This window comes from Sparus aurata, chromosome 17 (genome assembly GCF_900880675.1).
Source record: "Sparus aurata chromosome 17, fSpaAur1.1, whole genome shotgun sequence".
Lineage (NCBI taxonomy): Eukaryota > Metazoa > Chordata > Actinopteri > Spariformes > Sparidae > Sparus > Sparus aurata.
Window position 1 is genome coordinate 17,045,937 of NC_044203.1, and position 22,294 is coordinate 17,068,230.

General features: G+C 40.5%; 1 protein-coding gene across 1 annotated transcript; it reads right to left on the bottom strand.

Annotated features, from left to right (window-relative positions):
• Positions 1-119: 119 nt before the first annotated feature.
• Positions 120-14,139, bottom strand: colec10 (collectin sub-family member 10 (C-type lectin)). The gene is made up of 7 exons (XM_030392718.1): positions 13,900-14,139; positions 9,884-9,955; positions 5,020-5,091; positions 1,284-1,337; positions 1,095-1,190; positions 638-849; positions 120-477 (listed from the first exon to the last, which is right to left on the bottom strand). The coding sequence occupies exons 1-7, from the start codon at positions 13,997-13,999 to the stop codon at positions 244-246; spliced, it is 840 nt and encodes a 279-aa protein (XP_030248578.1). The 5' UTR covers positions 14,000-14,139; the 3' UTR covers positions 120-243.
• Between the last annotated feature and the right edge of the window lie 8,155 nt (positions 14,140-22,294).

The window sequence follows — 22,294 nt, forward strand, 5'->3', positions numbered from 1 at the left end:
ACATACAATCTTATCTTTCCAAATGGTTCCAATGTTTCTAATAAAGTGCTTCAACAGTTTATAGATAGCAAACAGCTGATCTACACACCGATCTATAGTAACTAAGATACAACACCATCTGATTATGCAAGCACAACTTATTTTTATTGCAGTTATTTTTATTACATAAACTGCCAATACTATAAAACTTGATGTAGATATGCTTTTATCTCTTCTACACGCAAGTCTGAATGTCTCATTGACTCATGATGACGCCACAGCAGGTGTCCCTCTTCCTCCTCCTCTTCGTCTGCTCTTTGGGAACTCGCAAATGAAAAACATGGCCGCCTCACACTCCACATGAGCCCACGATCCAGTGCTGAGCAGCTCAACGCAGGTGGAGTTTGTGGTGGCAGAAAGTAGCTCCTCCTCTGGGCTCCAAGATGAAAAGGCCTGCAGAGGACTGGAGTCTGCATAAACATAACTGCTTGTTCCGTCCTAAACAAAAAATATATGAGATAACTGATTAGAAAGACTTAAAGACTGATCTTCATCGTGCAGCCAGATTTCAGGAGAATTCGGTCCTTGATACTCATCATACTTTAGAAAACAGTAGCAACAAGAACAAAAAACTGAAACAGGGTTGGAGGCCACTTACTGTGTCCTTGCTTTGAGCCTGCACTCCTACATAAACTCTTGTCAGTCCTGCCTCGCCGACATAGTCTGCCATCAGCTGGTTCGTGTTGCTGGTTTTTGGCATGGCCAGGGTGCCTCCTCTTAGCTTGCAGTTCATTGAAGCCTCTCTGAACCTCTTTGGCTCCTTCACCAGCAGGTAGTACCTCTCCTCTGTTTCCTTCAGCCCCAAGATGACTGCACAGGGCAGGGTTACAGGATAAAGGTCATTACGGAGTTAGGGCAGCAAAATATAAAAAGCAAATATTTAAAGAAACTATACTACACAAAAATGTGTATTATGTATAGATACCATGACCTTCCTGCATGCTGGTGCCACACAGCATACAACTGGTGCCACAACCCCTCAAACAATCCACTGCCACCACATAACTGACTGTAGTGTGTCCTGAAGCACAGCTATCACACCATTCAGTACTCACCATTCTTCACAAACTTGACAGCATTCCTCAGCTTGCCTACATTGATGTCCAGCTGTCCTACCACCTTCCTGTACCTGCCACAGTCACATGTTGAGCCTGGAGTATTAAACAAGGGTCAGCACATGATTTGACTGTGAGCAGGAGTGGGGACTTGGAGAAAAAAAATTCTCACCTGTCTCAATTACTCACCTGTTTGTCCTTTAGAACCAGACGGCCCCTCCAAACCTGCGTCACCTGTGTCACCTGCAGAGGAATATAAATCACACGTGAGACAATTCCTACAATTACAGTCCTGGAAATGAACTTTCTCTTGTTTGCAATCGCTTAAAATATGAATGAAGACAGTTCAATCAGTGTCAATCTGACAATAATTGAATGTACTGACAGCTTCTTGTGTTATGGTGACGATATTGTGATGTAGTTACACAAGATTACCAGCAGATGGCTGTATCACACATAAAACAATATAAACAGGGCTGCACACTGGGATAGATTTAATCGGTCAAGTTAGAAAGTATTGTAACACAGATTTAGTTGTTCCAAATGAACTGTAATATGACACTGATTTTCTTTTTAACGTGGAAATGTGTGTAAATTTGGAAGTTTTGTGTGTAAATGAAATCTACCACACTGTCACTTATTCATAAGATTAACTGAGGAAAAAGACGGTTGTAGATTTTGGGGAAGTGGGCTGCAGCATTACAAACCTCACAATAGGCTGGTTTTGTATGAGGATGGACCACAACATGTACATATCGGGTACATTCTGTACCTGTTCAATCTGACCAGACACAGAGTTTGTTTTTTTGGATGGAATAAACAGCTACTGTTTGGGCACAAAAATATCAAAGTCAAAGCACTAATGAATAAGCGGAAAGTAATAGCATTTTTTTTTCTCCTATCAAATGAAATGTTCATGTTCTATCATACAAGATAAGACTGTGAAACCGAGTAGCAACAAGCAGCGAGACGACTCAACCTGCTGTTGTGGACGTTCAATTTTCGGAAATTAAAAATGTTCCTTCTTTTGCCCAAAAACACGGACAGGAAGCTTAGAAACTTCACATGCCAGTTACACCCTGAGCATAGCATTGGCAAAACCATGTGCTGTAACTGCATGTAGCGTATGGTGTTCATAATTCTATGCAAAAACTTCATTCTTCTTCTGAGACCAATATCTCTCATTTTTGTCACCTCTGTTGGTACCATATAAATCAAACAATAAATCAAATGAAATGGAAAACCGAATGGTTCCAGGACCACGGGTACAAACAATAATGAGGATTGCACTTGGGATCAAAGCTGCAATTTGTGTGACAGAAAAGTCTAACAAGTAGTCTGTAATCTAACATATTTCAAGGAAACTTCCAGCTGGTTTCAGCTTAATTTTTTTTGATCATTCCAGTTTAACTTCCAACTAGTTTCTTTCCAACTTCCCCCCGGCAGGCCACTCAATCCAAGTGAGTTGTTGCAGTTTTATTTCCAAATATTTTGTGTCTACTTTTTCCTGGAAATGTATTAAATAAATTACCAACCACTTGCTTATTAGAAAATAGCAGAATAATATGATTAAATCATATTGGGGTACATTTGAAAACATTTTGAGGTCATTATTGTGTTATTTGGGGGTAATTTCAAAGAAATTTCAAGTATCTGACTTTGCAGTGATCACTTAATAAGCATCAACAGTAAAATGAACCTAATGTATGTAATGTTACCTAATGTTTTGAGAGGAAATAAGTTAGAAATAATGGCCAGCAATACAGGACAACTTACCGCAAACAGTCCTGCTCCAGTTAGTTGGTAGGTTTTTCATGTAAATTCAGTAATTACACAAGGTTTTGCAGTTGATAGCTTTTGATAGTCATAATAATCATATGCATCTCGAATAAACACACATTTTGTTTATGTAGACATTGAAATGAAGGCTTTTCCCCATAATATTATCAAAGTTCTTTGGAGTAACTGATTTTTAAGCGAGAGATTCTATAAAAGCCGATGTTCTCTCTTAAAATGTGTTTTTTCCCCCCAGGTGTTTTATGAGCTACAGGCACTCAGGATCAAGGAGAAATCCAAACGTGTGACCTCACTCCTTCGCCTGAGATGGCTGATGCACAGCTACTTTCCTGTAAGTGTTTTAAACATAATGAATACTGAGAAAAGTGAAGGCCTAGAAAGGCAGGGGAACATGACTGCTCATAAAACCACAAAAGTAAAGACAGAAATTTTTTCAGCCACCCCGGGCAAAGCAACTGCATGACATCACACTGCAGGATTATGTTTTCTTCTATCTTTGGAGGTGATAACTTAAAACATAACAGAAAAGGGGGAAAATGCATTGTTTTTAAAGAAAAACTGGATCTGGCTTTAAACAGATTCTCCTCTCTTGTATTAGTCTTGGGACTAATTAAGTTTGCTGATTTGTGTCTTGAATGTTTTGAGTCTGTGGTTATGGAGCAGCTGTCCAAGCTGAGGGGGAGTTCAGGGAGCTATATTTCTTCTTTTAAGACAATTATAAAGTCATTAAGGTCCCGAGGAACCACACCGCTTCTTTTTTTGCCACTTTTTGTTGCTACTCGTTGACAACTGAAAACGTTTCATGGCAGGATTGAGGACACATTTATAAGCTTGATGGTCACAATTTTCATCGATCTTTCTCTCATTTTGGAGTTCAGTTTTTCTAAAGGACACTGAGGGTAAGAAGAATCCCCTCTGACGCACTCTCTCTTGTGATCACGATATACTGCGCTGTATACGTTGCATTGAAATTAGTAAGGCTAATGAAAATGATAACACCGTATTACAGGGTTAACTAGATGAGAGAGAGACGTCTAACTATAAAGCAAGGAATCTCTCTCTCTCTCTGTCTGTCTTGTCTGTCTGTCTGTCTGTTATTCACATATCTTGAGAACTGTTCATCTGATCTACTTCACACTTGGATGGTGTATTCTTGAGGACCAAAGGAGGTACAGCGTTGAATTTGGTTCAGCTGGTCACGTATGATGTTTAATATGAATACATTTAGAAGAAATAGGAAACAACGCTCTGAGCAGCAGCAGCAGCAGCAGGGTGTGGCATCAGTGCTCTGGCTTCATGGCTCTGTAGACTGAAGCTGGGCCCATGCGTGATCCCTCTCATGTGATCTCATGGGGAAGCAGACGTAAAGAGGGACAGAGGGATAAACACGTGTTAATGAGAGGGAAGATGCAGTCTAACGTGGTGTTTTCTATTTTGGAGTTTCTGTCGATCAGTCATATGCTCGCCAGAGATAGCCTCTTGAGCAACTCGGGGCACTCTGGAAGCTCAGTTGGTGGAGTGTTCGCCCCATATACAGAGGCTGTCCTCACTACAGCAGCCCAGGGTTAAAATCTGACCTGCAGCCCTTTGCTGCATGTCATTCCCCCTCTCTCATCCCCTTTCCTCTCACTCAACATGACAAAGGACATGACATCATTTTTGAAAAAATAACCTTGTGGGCTAAAATGTTTATTGTTGCCTGGTAGCACCGTCAGCTGCTCCAGGACGCCTCTTTTACTGGTTGTTGTGGTCCAGCTTGGAAAGTACAGATGTAATCATCCCCGCTTGAAATCATAAAAATCAAACATGTTTGATATTATTTAGGCGGCCCTGATTAGCAAGCTTAAGACTGAATCTCTAAACTCCTCACATTACCAAATAATCTGTACCGGTACCGCGATTACAATTGGCCAGCCTAAAGGAAGTCAAATTATGTGAGTTTGCCGCACTACATACGATACCTCTGCTAATTAAATCCATGCTCTACTTCATAGTTCCGGTGGTTATGTCAACGCAAGCGACTAATACGCCTATTTTGAAATTCATATCTCTGCTAACTGTATACAGTTCACTTTTACAACGTTACAGATGTTGGTAAGTCCATTAGAATGATTTTCCTTTGTTATACCTTTGTCTCCAGCAGGTCCCATCTTCCCTGAGTGGCCCATCTCGCCTTTAAGCCCCATTTCTCCTGGCACTCCTGGGAAAGAACAGGCAGCAGGACAACAGTGGATGAGAAGAGGAGGAGCATATGGAGAGAACTAATTGTTTTTCAGATAAATAAATATCAGTTTTAAATCAGGACTTCCCGATCCAACAAGGTGTGCATAATATATGGGATGGCATAATAAAAGTGGGAACATTTCCCACAAAGTAAACATGGTAAAATCCCTTCTTCTTATTGTTCAGCACACATTATATTGTCATATTTTGACAGTTGTAACTGTTTCTTGTTGTTTTCATCATTTTTCTCATGCCTAATCAATATAATTGCATGCACCTGTCTGTTCTTCTGAAGATGATCTCTGCGAGCCCTGAGGCTGTTTTCCAACAATCACTGCATAGTTTTGTTCCTGAACTGATGCCGCTTCTGCTGTCATCAGTGTGCCAGTAGATAAATGAAAGGAGAGAATGCTGATTGTGGAGCGAAGATAGTCCACCACAAAGTGTTGAAAGTGATCCATATTGATTGTTTATTACTACTTCTGATCAGACTTGTTGTCATCACAATGACTGTCACAGATTACAAACCTTCTCTGCTCTGGAATTTGATCACTGTCCTCTGTCACCACAAGGTTGGTGTTAAAAGAGAAGGTGCATGTATCAGAGTGAAAGAGAGACAGTTTTGTGTGTGTGTGTGTGTGTGTGTGTGTGTGTGTGTGTGTGTGTGTGTGTGTGTGTGTGTGTGAGTGTGTGTGTGTGTGTGTGAGAGTATGGGAAAACTACAGAGCAGATGGAGGCTCTCTGCCAGCACTTGAACGAGTATTTCCTCAGGAAACTATTCAACTGGAAATTGATGGCATTTGAAATACTAAGTGACGCATTGGAGAGGCCTATTGCTATTAGAGGGATTTGCCACACACACGCACACACACACACACACCCACAGCCAGCATTTCACGACCATTTCCCATTTTCCCTCATGTTGATCTTCTACTTGATGATTTGTGAGAAGTGTTGGCGAAAGCTGTGAGGTCTTATGGATTGTGTGAGGTCTTGCTCTGGCCTATGGGAAACGTCACTATTTCACTGTAATCTGTGTGCAATTTTTGCTTCATTTTCAGTGTGAGTGCCTGAGAAGCAGCATCACAAAGTAAATATTCAGACAAAACGGACCTGAGGACTCATTGTTGACAGTGATTAAAGGTGTTTGTTTTTTGCGCTATGAAGAAATTTGATCTGTGGCTCTCTTGTTATTCCTTCAGTGTCTATAAAAGTTGATTAATGTTGTTTTCGCAGTGCTTACGCTCGCCAGTTAAACCGTCTACCTAAACGTCCAGATAACAGTCCCTGCTATCACTGCTGTTGCTCTTTATAATGGCCAACCCCTCCAACTGGTTTAACGTCTGGATTCTCCAGCTGCTGGAGGATAAAGAAGGTGAAGGCCACATTTTTCATTCCAATCAGAGAGCCTGGGACACTTTTCAAACAACCTTAAGCTATTTAAAAAAAAACTCTAGCAGTGGCCTCAACGGACTGAATGTTTTCAAGGCTTAATGATACTAAAATACAAGAGATTAAATACCAGGCAGATCATTCATTACACACTGTTTGCTCAAACATAGTGAGCAAATATGAAGACCGACATTTCTGCTTTATAGAGCTCGGCTGGGTCATGTGAAATATAGGCACTGAGTCACATTTTCCATTTGTTGCACATGCTCCTCACAAGAATTGATCAGTCCACTCTACCAGCAGCTTTAAGCAAAGCACAATTAACAAAGGCAGAGAAGTAGCACTACTGTTTGTTGACGCCAATAAGCTTGGAGCAACAAATTGTTTTTGTTGCCCTCTGGAGCATTCACAGTCATGTATTCCCTTCTGACCTTCCAAAATTAAGCAACTGTTTCCTGTAAAAGGCTTAAATTAAAAGAGGGAATACATGCGTCATCTGTTGAGCTGTACACTTACTTACAAAGTCATAGGAACTTCACGTCCGTTCCTGCAGTAAGCGTACACACAGAGAAACCATAATGATTGGGTTTGCTATACTGTTGAAAAATATCCACAGAGCTGGAAAGGTGAAAGAAGGTTCACATCCTTTTTTTTTTCTTTTTTTTTTTTGTTGCGTCTTTACGCTTTTGGAGAGACTCTGTCATTCCTGACATTTTGTCTCTCACAGACAGTCTGATGAGAGAAGTGTGTGTTTGCTGTTGCAAGGATGTGCATGTGTGTGTGTGTGTGTGTGTGTGTGTGACGCCCTGTGTCAGAGGAAGAAACCAGTCCTTTTGACAGCATGTGTGGATGTGTACATAGTTCTACTGTTTGTATACATGTACATCTGCCCCCTTGTGTCAATATGCATGCCTTGTTTGCATATAGTATATTGTGTAGAGTGTGTGTGTGTGTGTGTGTGTGTGTGTGTGTGTGTGTGTGTGTTTGTATATGATATGGCCGGTTGGTTGGCCAGCTATTTTACCAGCCCAGTTGGAACAAGTAAGGCGAAGCGGGACGCCGTTGCTTTGCTTTCTCCACAGATACACAAGAGTGCATGTCTGTCTGTCTGTCTGTAACAGAGCAAAACTCTCAAAGCAAGCTGTCTGGAGCAGGAAAAAGCAAAAGCTGCTGCCAGGGCAAAGTCATGCAGGCTGTCGGGGAGCTCACATTGTTTTCTTTAGTAATACATCCCTCAAGGGTATATGTAGCTAAAATTTAACAATTAATGTATAAGATAAAATATCATTGTAACAAAAATATAACATGAGAGCTGAATAGTTTAGCTTTAGTTCAACTGAAGAAAATGTTGAAATAGCCCGTTGTTAAGGTCTGTAAGACAGGATTGTATTTTTATCAGTTAACACAACTGTTGTTGGAATCAAATAAGAAATAGATGTGGGAGTCATCTGCATAAAAAATGAAACTAATTTTTTTCCCATAAAAGATTTTACTTAGAGGTAGCACATGATTGGTGAATAAGAAAGGGCCAAGGACTGAGCCTTGAGGTACTCCAAAGAAGGAAATGGGAGGTTGAGGATCTAAAATCGCCAAAGGCCAAAGAGAGTGTCATTTTAGAGAGACAATACGATACAAAAAAGAAGCACTTTCTTTGGCTACAGTTACCTCACTGTGACTTTGCAAAGTTTAGGACACAGTCATATACAACTGGCCTGTATCACTGTTTGTGGTCCAGGTAATTTTAGTTCCATGTTCCTTCTCCTATGATTTTACTGTGACTCATGAGGTGATCCAGTTATAGTGTGGGTGCTACTAAAACAATCACTGTGATTGTGCCAATATTTTAGCACTGCATCACCTTCAACCACAGTCTGATAACAAACCAAACTTTATTTTTTTTTTGACTATACTGTTGACCTTAATGGGGCAACGCCAACACGTCTCCTGATCTTGGAGAGTTATACTACATCTGTGAAAGAAGTTGTGGTTCTAGAGGGAGAGATGTCACATTAGTTGGCAACGGAGACTAAAACCAAAGGTGCAAAAAAAGTGGTTGTGTGGACTTAGAGACTAGTGAGCTCACTAGATCACTAGCTTCCTCTACATCTCTGCTTTGGGCTGGCAGCTTCAGGCCACATTAGCCACTTCTAGCATGATGTGGATCAAACTGTTGCATTTTGTGTAATGCAGGCACCAGGCTTTGACGAGGAAGAAGAACACATGGAATAAAAAAACACAATATCCCTCTCAATTCAATTAAATTCAACAACTTTATTTATCCCCGCAGGGCAATTCAGTTTGCAGCCTCAGTCACATAGAAACAAAGAAACAACAAAAACAAAAGACACATACAGCATCCACTCTGTCAGTACCACAGGTTGGCATAGGCAACCGGAGCTAGCAGCAAGTAACAATAGGAAATAAATAATGAATAAATACACACATTAAGGCTCTCAGGTTTACAATGCCTGGCCTGTGTTCATTAGCTGTCAGCAGCATTTATAAGCCTGATGGCTGAAAGAATAAATGAATTTGCAAATCTGTTTGTCTTCCTCGGGGGGGCTAGGTAACGCCGCCCTGAGGGCATCAAACAGAATTCCTGACCGAGGATGTGGTCAGGATGACTAATGACCTTCATGGCTTTCTGGATAACTCGTTTTTTCCAGACGGAGCTTAAGTCTGTTAGCTCAATTCCAATGATCTTGGAACAGACTTTGATAATGCTGCTGAGACAGTTCTATTCCCTCACAGATAGACCATAAAACCAACAAATAAAAGAAAATGTCAACAAACTTTCAATAAAAGAATGATAGAAGTTACATAAAATGCTCTTCGAAACATTAAAAGAACTCAGCTTCCGCAGTAGATGGATACGTTGTTGGCCCCGTTTAACAATAGACTTGAGTGCGGAGTCAAACATTGTGCCTAAATACTTGTATGTCTCCACAATTTCTAACTTTCCTCCATGAATAGTGCATGCAGCAGGATCAGGAGGGTTCCTCCTAAAGTCAATGATTAACTCCTTGGTTTTTGTCACGTTTAAGTCCAGGTAGTTATCATCGCACCATTCCACAAATGAAGATAATGCACAGCCATGGTCTGATTGGGCCCCCTGGAGGAGTGACAGTAGGGCCGTGTCATCAGAAAATTTAACAAGATGGCTGTCCACTTGGGAAGACCTGCAGCTGTGCTCTTTCTGCTGAATCGATTTTATTCATTTTATTTATCAGTCTTTTGTGAGTCTGGCGTAATGGAGTACTTTTTTGACGGACAATTGTCTCTCATTGTTTTTGTCCACATTTCTATGACTAACAACCAGGCAACATTCCCCCCACACCATATACCGTGTATATGTTAGATGTATGGATGCTGGATACCTTGAAGTCCTGCTGGTCCATCCTTCCCCAGTTTTCCCTGGTCGCCCTCGTCTCCAATCTCACCTTGGTCTCCTGGATTAAAAAGCAAAGACAGTAAAGATTAGGGTTCATATATGGTTTCGTTCAGAGGGGCCTGCCAGATGCTTGTAAGACACCTGAATATATGTAGCATACAGCTGGCGAGCTTCTCCAGTGTGTTATGGATTAAACCTGCTTATTCCCACTCAAGGTTGGCACAATGAAACCCACCGTAGGATAATGATACATTGTCAACACTAACAGTTGGTTAAAAACTTCATCAGTAAAGTGTCCCAAATGCAGAAGACGGCAGGTGAGAAGATCAGTGGATTCGGTTTTATTCAGGATAAGTGGCAACACAAGGAACATGGAAACACAACAGGATTAGGAAGCACAACAGATAACTTGACAAAGACCAAATTAAAGACTTTACTCAAAATACAAACCAAACTAACGAGGGGATGAAACGCAGAGGTGCAGAAACACAGGTGAGGGTAATGAGTGAAAAAACACGTGGAACAGGGAAGAAGTTGGCAGGCTAGAAAGAACACTGGAGACAGGGCTGGGGATGATAATGAAGGAGATGTAGCAAGGAGCACAAGAACACCGGAGGGAAACAAAGACACCGCAAAAAACCCAGAAAACACATTGAACAAAAATGTAAATAAAAAACTGAAATGACAGGACCATGACACACAGTGCTTAGATTTGTTTTCTAACACAGGTAAGAAGAGTAAAGGAGAAAATTAAAAAAGTGTAAACAGACAGATACATGGCCATTCTCCAATATTTTGACAGTGCCTATGTAACAGAGATTGCATGTTTAATTAAGGGCAGAGACGGACATAATAGTCCTTTGCAAGTTTTTCAAAAGTAGTTACAGTTGGAGCAAATAACTTCTGGGGGTTTGTTCTAACAGTGGACACACCTTGGACTTGCAGAATGAGCCCTCAATGTCTTCAGTTTAATAATACTGTGTCGTGTTCACTGTCATCATTTCAAGCCTGTGAGGGCGTAACACGAAAAGGCTTTAAGCCAGCCTGAGGACTCCAATAATACAATGCCTTTGATTACCTCTATAGCCTGTACGTCTACATGTTTCTGGTGGCTGAATACCATTTATGGCCTACATTATTAAAGTATCGTATTAAGAAGTAAATATTTGATATTGCAATGAATTTTGGGTTATAAAATCTATTGAAGTCTGGAAGTCTGCTGGATGCTCTTTAGGGGCTGGATGGATTGTGGGTTTGGACAGTCTGGATATTTGGATGCAGCCTAATAGACCCCAATACATTAAAGTATGTCCTGTCAGTTTTATGTTTTCTCCTGCCTGGGGATGGAGAGTACACTTGTGTAAGAAGGTGCAGTACCAACAAGGTACAATAAAGACAGGAGCAATGGACAAATGCAGTACAAATAGCGACAAAGTCTGTGTGGGAGGGGCCTACTAGTTTTGGTGCCTAAATGAACCAAACTACAGCAGTCAGCTGACATGTTTCCCTGCAACTTTTGTTTCCAAAGTCATCATGGACATTTCACATTTACTATTGCTCTTTTGACTGCGGAAAGAGAGCGTGTACTTTTCACACTAAGGAAGGCAAAATGTGACACTTACAGGCTTTGGAATGATACCAGATTGAATAACTTAATGCAGCTTCACCGTGTTTTGTTGTTACTATAGAAACATTTATCAGCCCCAATCCAGATGCTAGAGGTCGTTCAGAAATGCATGTTGGCCCTCAACTATTTAGGGATTTATTGTAATTTCAGTCTCAACAACTTTCTTCTTCTTCTTTCTTGGAGAGACCTGAGCAATGATCATTACAGCAGTCTAACCTACTGTGGATGAATTCATTGTTTTTCTAAATCCTGTTTGGACACATATCCTCAAAAACTAACTATATATATATAAAAAAAATAATAATAACAGGCTGACTTACTTATTGACTTGATATGGGTTTTAAAATTGAGATTTGAATCAGTGACAGTTCACAGAATTCTGACATGTTATGAAGTCCAGAGGAGTATCCACTTTTAGACTTGACACAACATAGTTTTCAGAGCTGAAAGCACAGATGAGGTGTAGGAGAAATATCTCTGGTGGGTCTGCTGCTCAAAGAGCTTTTGGCAAGAAACCCTGAGAAGCTTTCAGAGTGTCTGTTAAAGCTGTAATTTTGTCCCAGTTGTTGATGCCAACAGCACTTTATATCTTTTTAAGTGCTGGGCTTTGAAACGAAGGATTGTAACAAACCCCTTCTATTAGCCTGGAGTAGTATTTAGGAAAACTGATTATTCATTTCTGCAGGCGGTGTAGACATTTTAAGTAACCTAAATCACTGCAATTTCAAGTATTTCTGAATGCATAACATTATTTCCATTTCTGGACTACTGAAATGAAACTATGCACATGGCTCATTTGTGTGATTAAGGTGTCAAATCACAGAGAAACTTCCCATGCAAAATATAGCGCATTCTGGCAGTAATTTAACATGTTAATAAGCATTAGTAGCACTTTATCTTACATGAAAAAATGTTTTAAAGTATGTCATGTGACAAGTGTTTTTCTGATGTCTCCGTCTAACAATAAAGCAAAGAATCAAGTCTGGGTGAGTGGAAGGACCTGCTTAACACTGGTTCTCTATTCTCCAGCAAGAACTGGCGGTGAGATTTTAAGTTTCTGTCAACACTATGCTAGCTAATGTTAGCCTCAAAGATTAGAACTTTTACCAAGGCTTGGCGGCACCATCAGCTGCACCAGCATGCCTCTCTCATCCTGGTAATCATCCAGATTTTAAATTGTAAATATCAAACATGCTTGATATTATCTGTGAGCAGTTCGGGAGGCTCAAGACCGGATCCGTAAAAACCCGCACATTACAGGACAATCTGTGCTGAACAGCATGTTTTTGAAAGGGCGCAGCGCAAAGAAATCAAATCAAATAAAATGCCGGTAAATCTATTTCAAAACGCTGAAGTCAGAGTACCAGTAAATGCAATAAAAGTATGTTTATTGAAAGTGTTAAATGAAGAAGAACAGTTTAAGAAGTGGTGTGGAATTTTTGTTTTTTAAGTGTATGAAACAGAAACATTTGCCCACTCACACAGACGTAAGAAAACACACACACACATACACATACACATACATACTCACATACACACACACGCACATGCACATGCACGCACACACACACATTTACACATACTGACTCTGGTCAGTCCTATCTTGGATGAGTCTTGTATAAATAATCAGCTCAGTTCAGTGGCAGCTGTCTAAATACACACTGTCACAATGGGGCTTTTTCACTAAAGCGAAATTCTGCAGAAAACTGACTAAATGTGGGCTCACTTCCTATTGTTTGTATTTGCTGTTAGAGCTGCCTCTCCACTTTATACACATGCCCCCACTTGACTTTTTTGTTCAGACACTAAAGCGTTTTTTCCCAAAAAGTTTTAAACCAACATGTTTCTCTGCTCAAGAACTGTTGAATTAAGATCATTGACCTCATTAACACTTGACAGACCTCCAAGCTAAAAGGCACGTTTTTCGGCAGCGTCGATGGAGCTGAAAGAGAAGCTTAACTGTGTATTTTATTAGGTCTGTCTGTCTGAATCAGCGGGGGAACGAGCTACTGGATGTCGTTAAATGGAAAACACACACAGGGAGGCATTCCCTCCAGAAGACTACGGGGTGGCAGACTCCTGGCTAATAAACTACAGGACATTACATGCTTGGTTCCTTTATCATCAGCTCTGCAAACCCTGAAGCACAATGGTGGTGTTTCCTCAGGTTTTTCCACCGAGACTGTTTTTTTTTTTATTATTGGAGGCCTATACATACTAACCCTAACCCAGGTTTGGATTTAGATTTACAGATTTACATTCAAAATGTATATTTTTCTCTGCTTGATTAAAAGGGTTTCTAGATGAAATGTTTACAACGTACAGTCAGATTTAACATTCAGGCACAGTCAAGCACATTGTGGGACATGCGTTACCTTTCGCTCCAGGCAGGAGGGTATTGGTGCAGACTTCTGTAGAGGCAGAAACATGGTTGAATACGGCGGCAAACACACAGATCACCAACAGTCCTGTCATCTCCTGATCTTCAGCGGCCACTGAAGAAGATCCTTATTGTTAGATATGCTGGTTGTTGCCCGCATCAAAGTATTGACTATGTGAAGAGGATCAGTGCAGCACTAATGAGCAAACATACTGCAGAGAGAGTCAGAACAGAGACTACGAACATGCACACTTGTTGATAAAGTCTTATCAGTTACTTGTCATAATGTCAAACAACACTTAACAGATCACTGCATTCCTGCATGCCTCCTTGAAATTTGAAACCATGTTTGAGTTCATAACATAATTTAGATACCAAGCAAATACAAAATTAGAATTTTTTTTAAAACAGAATGAGACAAAGACAATATTGTGTATTTACTTGTATTTAGTACGTTTGATAATTTTTAAGTTAAAGGAGCACTATGTAGTTCTGGGGAAGAACTGTTATTCAGAAGAGAAAGATCTTCTACTGTTTTACTTTGTTTATATTTGGCGGACCCTGCCACCTTTCAAGCTTCAAACAATGCTCTGGGGACCTTATTTCCCTCTGAAAACAGCTTGTTTATTAAGTTAGGGAAACAATAAATATTTCTAAGGTTGTATTACTCACCTCATTAACATTGTAAATATTGAAATTCTGAGTTTGAATTTCTCGACCCGGGTCCCTTTGAAATACTTTAAAAAACAAACTACATAGTACATACATTTAAACAGAATTGTGTTTTCAGTTATGGTATTTGTGATTACATTGCTTTGCATCTGATGGATGATAAAAAAAATTGTTGTGCAACAGTACAACGATCAGCAATGGTGCAAAAAATTTCCAAAATCTCTGCAAGGTCTTGATGAGTTGACTGTTAAAAAAAACACATAAATATTTAGGATAAATGACGGCGCACAGTGTTAATATTAAACAAGCCTGAGTCAGAAGTGACTGGGATTTTTTCTTATCAACAGCAAGGGAGTAGCAACATTTTTCCTCTCCTCCTCCTCCTCCTCTTCACTCTTCCTCCACCCTTCAGACCACAAACAATTTTGTAGGAGAGGTTTCAAACTGACACACACACACACAGAAACAAACACACAGATATATATAATGTACATGCACACAAACACATGGGACACAAAAAGTGTGCAAAAATGCATGCGTGCACATACACATAGCCGCACACACGAACACACACACACACACACACACACACAGATTCTTGCATAATTGCATCCTTTGGTTTGTCACTATGCGGTGCAAACATACAAAGATTAGAGGTTTGGAGGCCGGAATGGGACGGAGAGAAAGGACTGAAGGGTGGGTGGCAGAAAATGAGAGAAGAGACAGAGAGACACAAATAGGGAGAGATAGTGAGGAGTAATTAGGAATTATTACAGAAAGGCAAGGAACAAAGAGGGATAGCGAGTGAGGAAAGAGTGCGGTCAAAACCACATATCTTGGCACAATGAGAGAGTTCCTTATTCAAGAGTTATGCTTCCTGGGATGTCTTCAGCTCTCCATCAGTGAGACGAGTCATCAGGGGTGTTAGTCCTCTCTGCTCTTTGAAGTGCAGCGAGAGGCTGATGTTATCGAACGACTGATAACTGAAAATAACAGGAAGATTCATCTCAATCAGACCTTGGCTATTATTCCCCGAGGAGCCAGTCATCACTTTGAAAAGCGGCCATCTTGAGGAGAGGATTTACGTGATTTTTTGCCTTTATTGTGGTTGGCCCGTTGTAATTTTGTTTATATTTATTACAGACAAAAATCTCTCAGTTACATCCACAACTGGCTGCGAAGCTACAACAGACTTTTCTACTTACAGTCAAGTTACAGATTATATCAACTGTTGCTGTTCAAAGGACACAATAAAGGCCTGATACTTAGTTGGACGAGTCATAGTCATTAATCAGTTTTGGTGCTGATTCTAATGTGTGTTTCTTTTGGGTTATCTCTGAAACACATTTTAAACCACGCACACATGCACGGCCTCGAAAATATTTCACCCTCGATATCAGTGAGAGTCCAACAATGAACATTTTATTTGGCTCCTGCCCCTGTCTGCTCCAAGCTTCGAAGTCTATACTGTTCCTGCTGAAGAATTTTTTGCTGTTCAGAGATGTGTATTTTGGTACGAGAGCTCTTTTACTGCTCTGGCTTTTGGTGTTGCTGACAATAACTGGCTAGCCAGCGTGGCTTTTTCAATTTCAGTTCAAAGGGAACAACCAATGCCAACAGCACATATTTGTGTGGCCTACATGGTAAAAAAAAAAAAAAAAAAGCCAGCTGAGGTGGCTCAGACATCTGATTGAGATGCCTCCCGGGTGCCTTCCCTTGGAGTTTCTCTGGGCCAATTGAGCTGGTAGGAGACCCCAGGGTAGATGCAGAACATGCTGCAGAGATTATATTGCTCATCTGGTTAGGGAGTGCCTGTGACCTGGCCCTGGATAAGAGGCAGATGATGGGCTATAAAAGAGGATGTGTGCTCAGCCAACCTGCCCTTCATATTTAACAGTTAAATTACTTACAGTTCCCATTTTGATGATAGAATTTTTCCTTTAAATCATAAAGCAGGTGCTGTGTAAGTGCTGTGACAATATCAAATGCTCAGTCCGAGGAAAAATGCACACAGCCGGTATTCAGAAACTGTGCCTTTAAGAGGAGTCAACACTTCCGTAACGTAGTGATGTCACAAATGCACAGCCACTGTACAGCCCCCCCAGCAGAGCTGATCCGGAAACACGATGGCCTGCTCAGGCCCTTTAGAGCTGCCCAATCAGAGCAGACTTGGCCTTTCAGGAGCGAGCACTTAAAGGGGAAAGGCACTAAAACTGACCGTTCAAACTGAGGGTGAATGGAGGTGCTGCAGTGACAGACACTGTTTGTTTCTTAACATTAATGCTGAACCTATTCTGGTAGACACCATAAATATAAGTATTAACTTGAAAATGAGCATTATATGGGACCCGAGTAGTAGATAGTATACTGCATGTCTGTGTGTGTGTGTGTGTGTGTGTGTGTGTGTGTGTGTGTGTGTGTGTGCGTGTGTGTGTATGTGTGTGTGTGTGTGTGTGTGTGTGTGTGAGCAAGTGTGTGCCTTTACCATCAGTTATTAATCATCCTCACAATTTCGGTAGACTTTCTCTGCTACACTGTTACAGTTCAGGGGAAAGTGCAGCATTCCTACATGTGTATTCACACCACACAAACACGCAGACAGACAGACACACACACACATAGGAACAACCCTGCTATCCCGAAGGCTAATTGTTTACATGTGGTTCAGATTGCGTTCTCTAATTAAGAAAGTGATTCACACTCCTGGATTGAGGGTTGTCTCCGTCGTGGTAACCGCACCACAAAACGGCCCTGTTTTCCCTGTTGCCTGAAAACCCCATTTACAACACTGCAAAGTACCATCTGTTTTCTAAAACAGCAGAAGTAGCATAAACTGCCCACATGTGTGTCGGTGACAAATCCGTCAACAACCACATCAGCATATTAAATGTTTACCTAACCTCTGCCCTGAACCACATTAACAATTAGAGTGTGTATGTCATAATTGGCCCAGTAACTGCTGTGGAAGCGACAGCGCTGCCTGTGCCCCGCGGTATTTAGGGATACGGGCAGAGACAAAGCCCTCTTGCGGGAAAGCAGCTAGGCACGCAAGGACTAGTGGTGACATCCAAACTCAGACACTGAGTGATATCATGCTTTGTTTTTATGATTTCACTTTTCTGAGGAAGTGAGTCAGATGATTCTCTACATCACTGAACGACCCTCACAAGGAACCAATTAAAGTCATGTTTTAATTTGCTTCAGACTTAATCGTCTGTGTACTGTGACGACTTCCTGAGAAGTCTCAAACACTGGTGGTCTCAGTAATCAGTACTGCTGCCTCTAGAAAATATCAAATTAGAAGTTTGATTCAAATATCTGATATTCAAGTGATGGCAGAGGCTTGCAAGTTGCCAACCTGATATGTATCAGGAGTGATATAGCATCTTCAAAGCGAATCACTTCAATATTTCTATACACAGCCATTCACAAAACCACTTGCACACTGATGGGTCAACCATCAGAACATTTTGGGGTTCGCTTTCTTGCCCAAGGACACTTCAACATGTAGCCCGAGCCAGGGAGCCAGGGAACCACTGCAACATGTAAAAAGGTGTTGCTTTTGTATGTATCTTCATGTTCATCTGGAAAACAACAAGAACTTAGTATGGCTTGGAAAGAAAAACTGGAGAGGCAATATTCATGCAAATGGGATAATGTGTGATTTTTCCTAAGAAGCATGTTTTTTACTGTAAACAAGCAAATTAAGTCAAATCAGACACAATGGTCATAGGTCCTATATCGAGGCCTTGGGCCAGCCTGATGCATCAAACCCCTTCATTGTGCTTACCAATTGTGGAAAGACCCTCTCAGTGTGGTCAGAACAACACATTCACTTCCCAACATCGTTGCCCATCAAAAAACTCATTTCTTTGTCGATTTCCCAGAAAACACCCCTCCCACAGGATGATTTCCCACTTTTACTCATTGTGATTTCTTTGGAAAGCAAGTAAAAGAAACCAAAGACAACACGTACGTTTGTGAGCGAACTCACAGTATATTTGTTGTTGTCGACACTTCATGTCTGGCCCGGGTGTGAACTGCGTCACAGGGCACAAATGTCCTCACCAAATCTTCATTCCTTTGGGCTGCTGTGGGCAAACCCCAACTCTCCTGCAGTGGCTGGTGACATAAACAAAGCGAAGACTACATTGTCTAGGGTCACATTTGCAAGGGTGCTCCGCCAAGTAAGAAAATATTGTGACAGATGTACGATAAGCCTCGAGACAGGCCTAATAACCCTCCCAAACTATCGGACATTCAAACCCACTTCAGGCGGTGACTGGCCAGCTGTGTGAAGTTGAGACAGGAGCCAGGGTTTGAATTTCTAGCTCTCATCACTCTTCATGTGAGTGCAAAACTATGAGTGCCTTTACGGGAAACAATTTTTCTGATTTTCTGTGTGCCATCATCTCCAGATTAAACAATATTGTGCAAAACACTACTCACAGGGCAACAAGAGGAGGCAGAAGAGGAATCCATCTATCTGAGGTCAACTAGGACTTTAAAGTCAGTCAAGTTAATCTACTCTCAGGTGATTCATCAAGCAGCTGAGGAGGCCCCTGGTTTGAGTTTATACACATAAAGACACATTAAATGACGTGAAGAAAAAAAAATCTACTTTACCTGGATGCACTTATCCATCTAAGAAATTTGACATATGGTCAAGACAAGTGTTAATATATGTTATAGTTTCAATTTCGTTTTCACCTGACAACAAAACCTCTGTACACATCTCATGTCGTTATATTCTCAACCCAACTGCCAACATAAATGTTGACACTGTACACACTGCAAATGACAGATATGCTTTAAGTTGCTTGTGTTCAATCTCCAATATTGTTTTTGCCTTGCTATGTCACCATAAACACAGCTTGTAATCTTGCGAAAAATAACCATGACCCCCTCCTATACTCTGGATAAAGACACAATTTGTAGAAATGCTGATTTAATGAAAATGTTAATGTCAAATTTGAAGGTATCGATGGGTTGCAGAAACATAAAAGGCCAACATTTGATTCTGGCGGCTGGGCTAGATATATCTAGTTTACAGATGACACGTAGATGCAGTTCTAAACATTAGAGACCTTGTTTAAATAAGTGAGGAAAGAAAGACAAATAAATATACAATAATCTGCACATGCAGGTCCTCTTACTGTTGACACGCACGCAAAACTCTTCTAAGAATTTGACGAATTAGGTTGTTCAGGCGTGTGGTCAAGTTCAATAATATCAGAAAAAACGACTGATATCAAGAAGAAGTTTAGGTTTTGACTAGGCCAAGATAATACAAGTAACAACTCTGTATGACCACAGATGTCTAAAATGTCACTTTAACTTTTGACCTACATGTGCAGTGTTTTGGTCCAGACTCTTATATCATCTTTTCAGACCAGCCTCTCGAGAAATTACATCTTAATCAGCAAGTATGTGGTACCTGCATGAAACCAGAGAGGTGCATTTCTCCTCCCCGTGAGGAGATGATGTTTCTTTAACAGAATCAGCCATTTGTTTGACATGGAAGCGGTGTGATGGAGAGTAATGGTGTTGTGGTCGGAGTGATGGATGGCTGTTTACATCTGCCTTAAACTCTGCTGACTTTGGTTCAGTACCCAGCTCTTCCAGGAAGTGTTTTACTGCGAGAAGTTTTCATTTTTTAGTGAGACGTTTGTCTAATTCGACCATGACCAGTGGCTTCCTCCTGAACTAAAATAAACTGTTTTGTTGCGAAACCTCAAGTTAGATTTTATTGGTTTCACCTAATCCTAACCTCAACCAAAGTTGTCTTAACCGGTTACTATCATTTCACCTGTTTGTCATCGACACCATGTGTAATAGTTACATCATGCTCACCACTGAGTCCCAGCCATGAAATCTGAAAGCACTGTGTTGAACAGACTCACTTCAGTACTTTAAATGTCAGAGCTGTCATAGTAAAATGTTAACCAGTTATTCAAATGAAGGAGGAAAAAAGCAGCCAGAATCTGTTTGTTCTTCATACGAATCCTAAAAGAAAACCACTCACGCCTCATTGTGCAAACCATAAAAAAAAAACTGTCCTGAATATAAATTATTTCCCCATTTTTTCTTAAAAAGACAGCTTGCTGAGTTGTTTAAAATAAAATGTGTCACAGCTTTGTGTGCTTAACAAATGTTTATATCATCGTGCTGTCAGTATTTTACTCTGTGGCACTTGATCAAACCCAGTTGCTGGACATAGTTTTACGCTTCTGGAGAAAAACATTGCCACTGCAGCAGCAGTAGTGTCATTGCTTGTGCCTTGTCATGTGTAGAGAATATTTTTTTTTCTTCTTGTGTGTATTGTGTATGCTACTTATTTCTTTACCAAACACAAACATGTATTCATTCCATAGTTAAGTGAAGTCATTTTGTTGTAGCCATGTTGCCCAGAAGTTCTGACCCTTTATATTGTTTGGTTTCATGATTTCAGACTTGAAGGGGATATTGATATTCTGAATGCCAATGACATTAATGTTAAATATATGCCGCTACATAAGGGATTGAAGTACATGTACTAAAGTAAAGTACTTAAGTAGAATTTTTGAGGTTCCTATACTTTACTTGAGTGGTTCCATTTCTAGTACTTTATACTTCCTCTCCACTACATTTTGGAGGCAAATATTGTACTTTTTATGATAACTTTAGTTACAGTTTCTTTTGCAGATTACTTGCTGCATCAGAGGCAAAGCAGAGCATTTTAAAATGATCTTATTACCTATCAGATGTAAAAAAACAAAACACTGATTCTGACAATCAGAAAAATGATGACTACCAAATCTGATAATCAGTTTACCTAGAGTTTTTAGTATGTACATACAGTATATGTAGTATATTTGTATAATTTATTTTTGATACATAAGTACATGTATTATCAATACTTTAGGGGTATTGCATTCTCTTGTTGTATTTGACTTTTGGATGCTTTTCACAACACATCTACGCTTGCAAATCCACACAGATGTGGGGCCCGATTCGCGGTCACCTGCATCGTTTGATCCGCAGTGATCCATTTTTAGAAAGGAGTGGGCACGCATAACTCAGAATATTGAGTGTTTGTTTACCTGTACAGAGGAGAGGGTTTTTACCAGACAGATTAATAATGCACAATCACGGAAGGCAGACAGACAGACAGACAGACAAGACAGACAGACAGACAGACAGACGGACAGATGAGGCAGGCAGACATTCAGGTAGACAGATAAATATAAAGGAGAAGATAAACACACTCACTGACTCACCGAGCACATACACTGAATGATAAACTAAACCACCATCATTATTACCTGTGGGCTTTATGACCTGACGCTGAATCCCTGGTTTTGTTATCAACAGGATTAATACAACTGATTCACTATTATTAATATGAATGCTGTCATCTAACATCTTCAGGGTGCTGCATAATACAATTTATTCCATAATTGTCTTGAGGAGAATTCACTGCCAACATAAGACCCCATTCCGGTAACAAATCAAACATCTCAGATTATTTCCTCCTCCTTGACAACAAACAGTGTCGCAACGCTGTCTAATACTATCAGCGCACGCAGACAAGACTACATTTATCCTTGTGAGGAATTAGGAAATCTTTTAATCAGATTCTAATCTCACTGAGATTACAAACCCCTCGAAATGCAGCCTCACAGGATTTAAGACACTATTTTGAGTGAGGAGCGGTTGCGTACACGCCTTCACCTCAC

What these genes read in the sequence shown, in the direction of transcription:
- colec10 (XM_030392718.1), bottom strand. Translation starts at nt 13,999, where the DNA reads ATGACAGGACTGTTGGTGATCTGTGTGTTTGCCGCCGTATTCAACCAT. An exon ending in GGGACCTGCTGGAGACAAAG is followed by an intron (nt 1,338 to 5,019) that starts GTATAACAAAGG and finishes ATTCCTCTGCAG; the next exon opens with GTGACACAGGTGACGCAGGT. An exon ending in TGGTTCTAAAGGACAAACAG is followed by an intron (nt 1,191 to 1,283) that starts GTGAGTAATTGA and finishes TTAATACTCCAG; the next exon opens with GCTCAACATGTGACTGTGGC.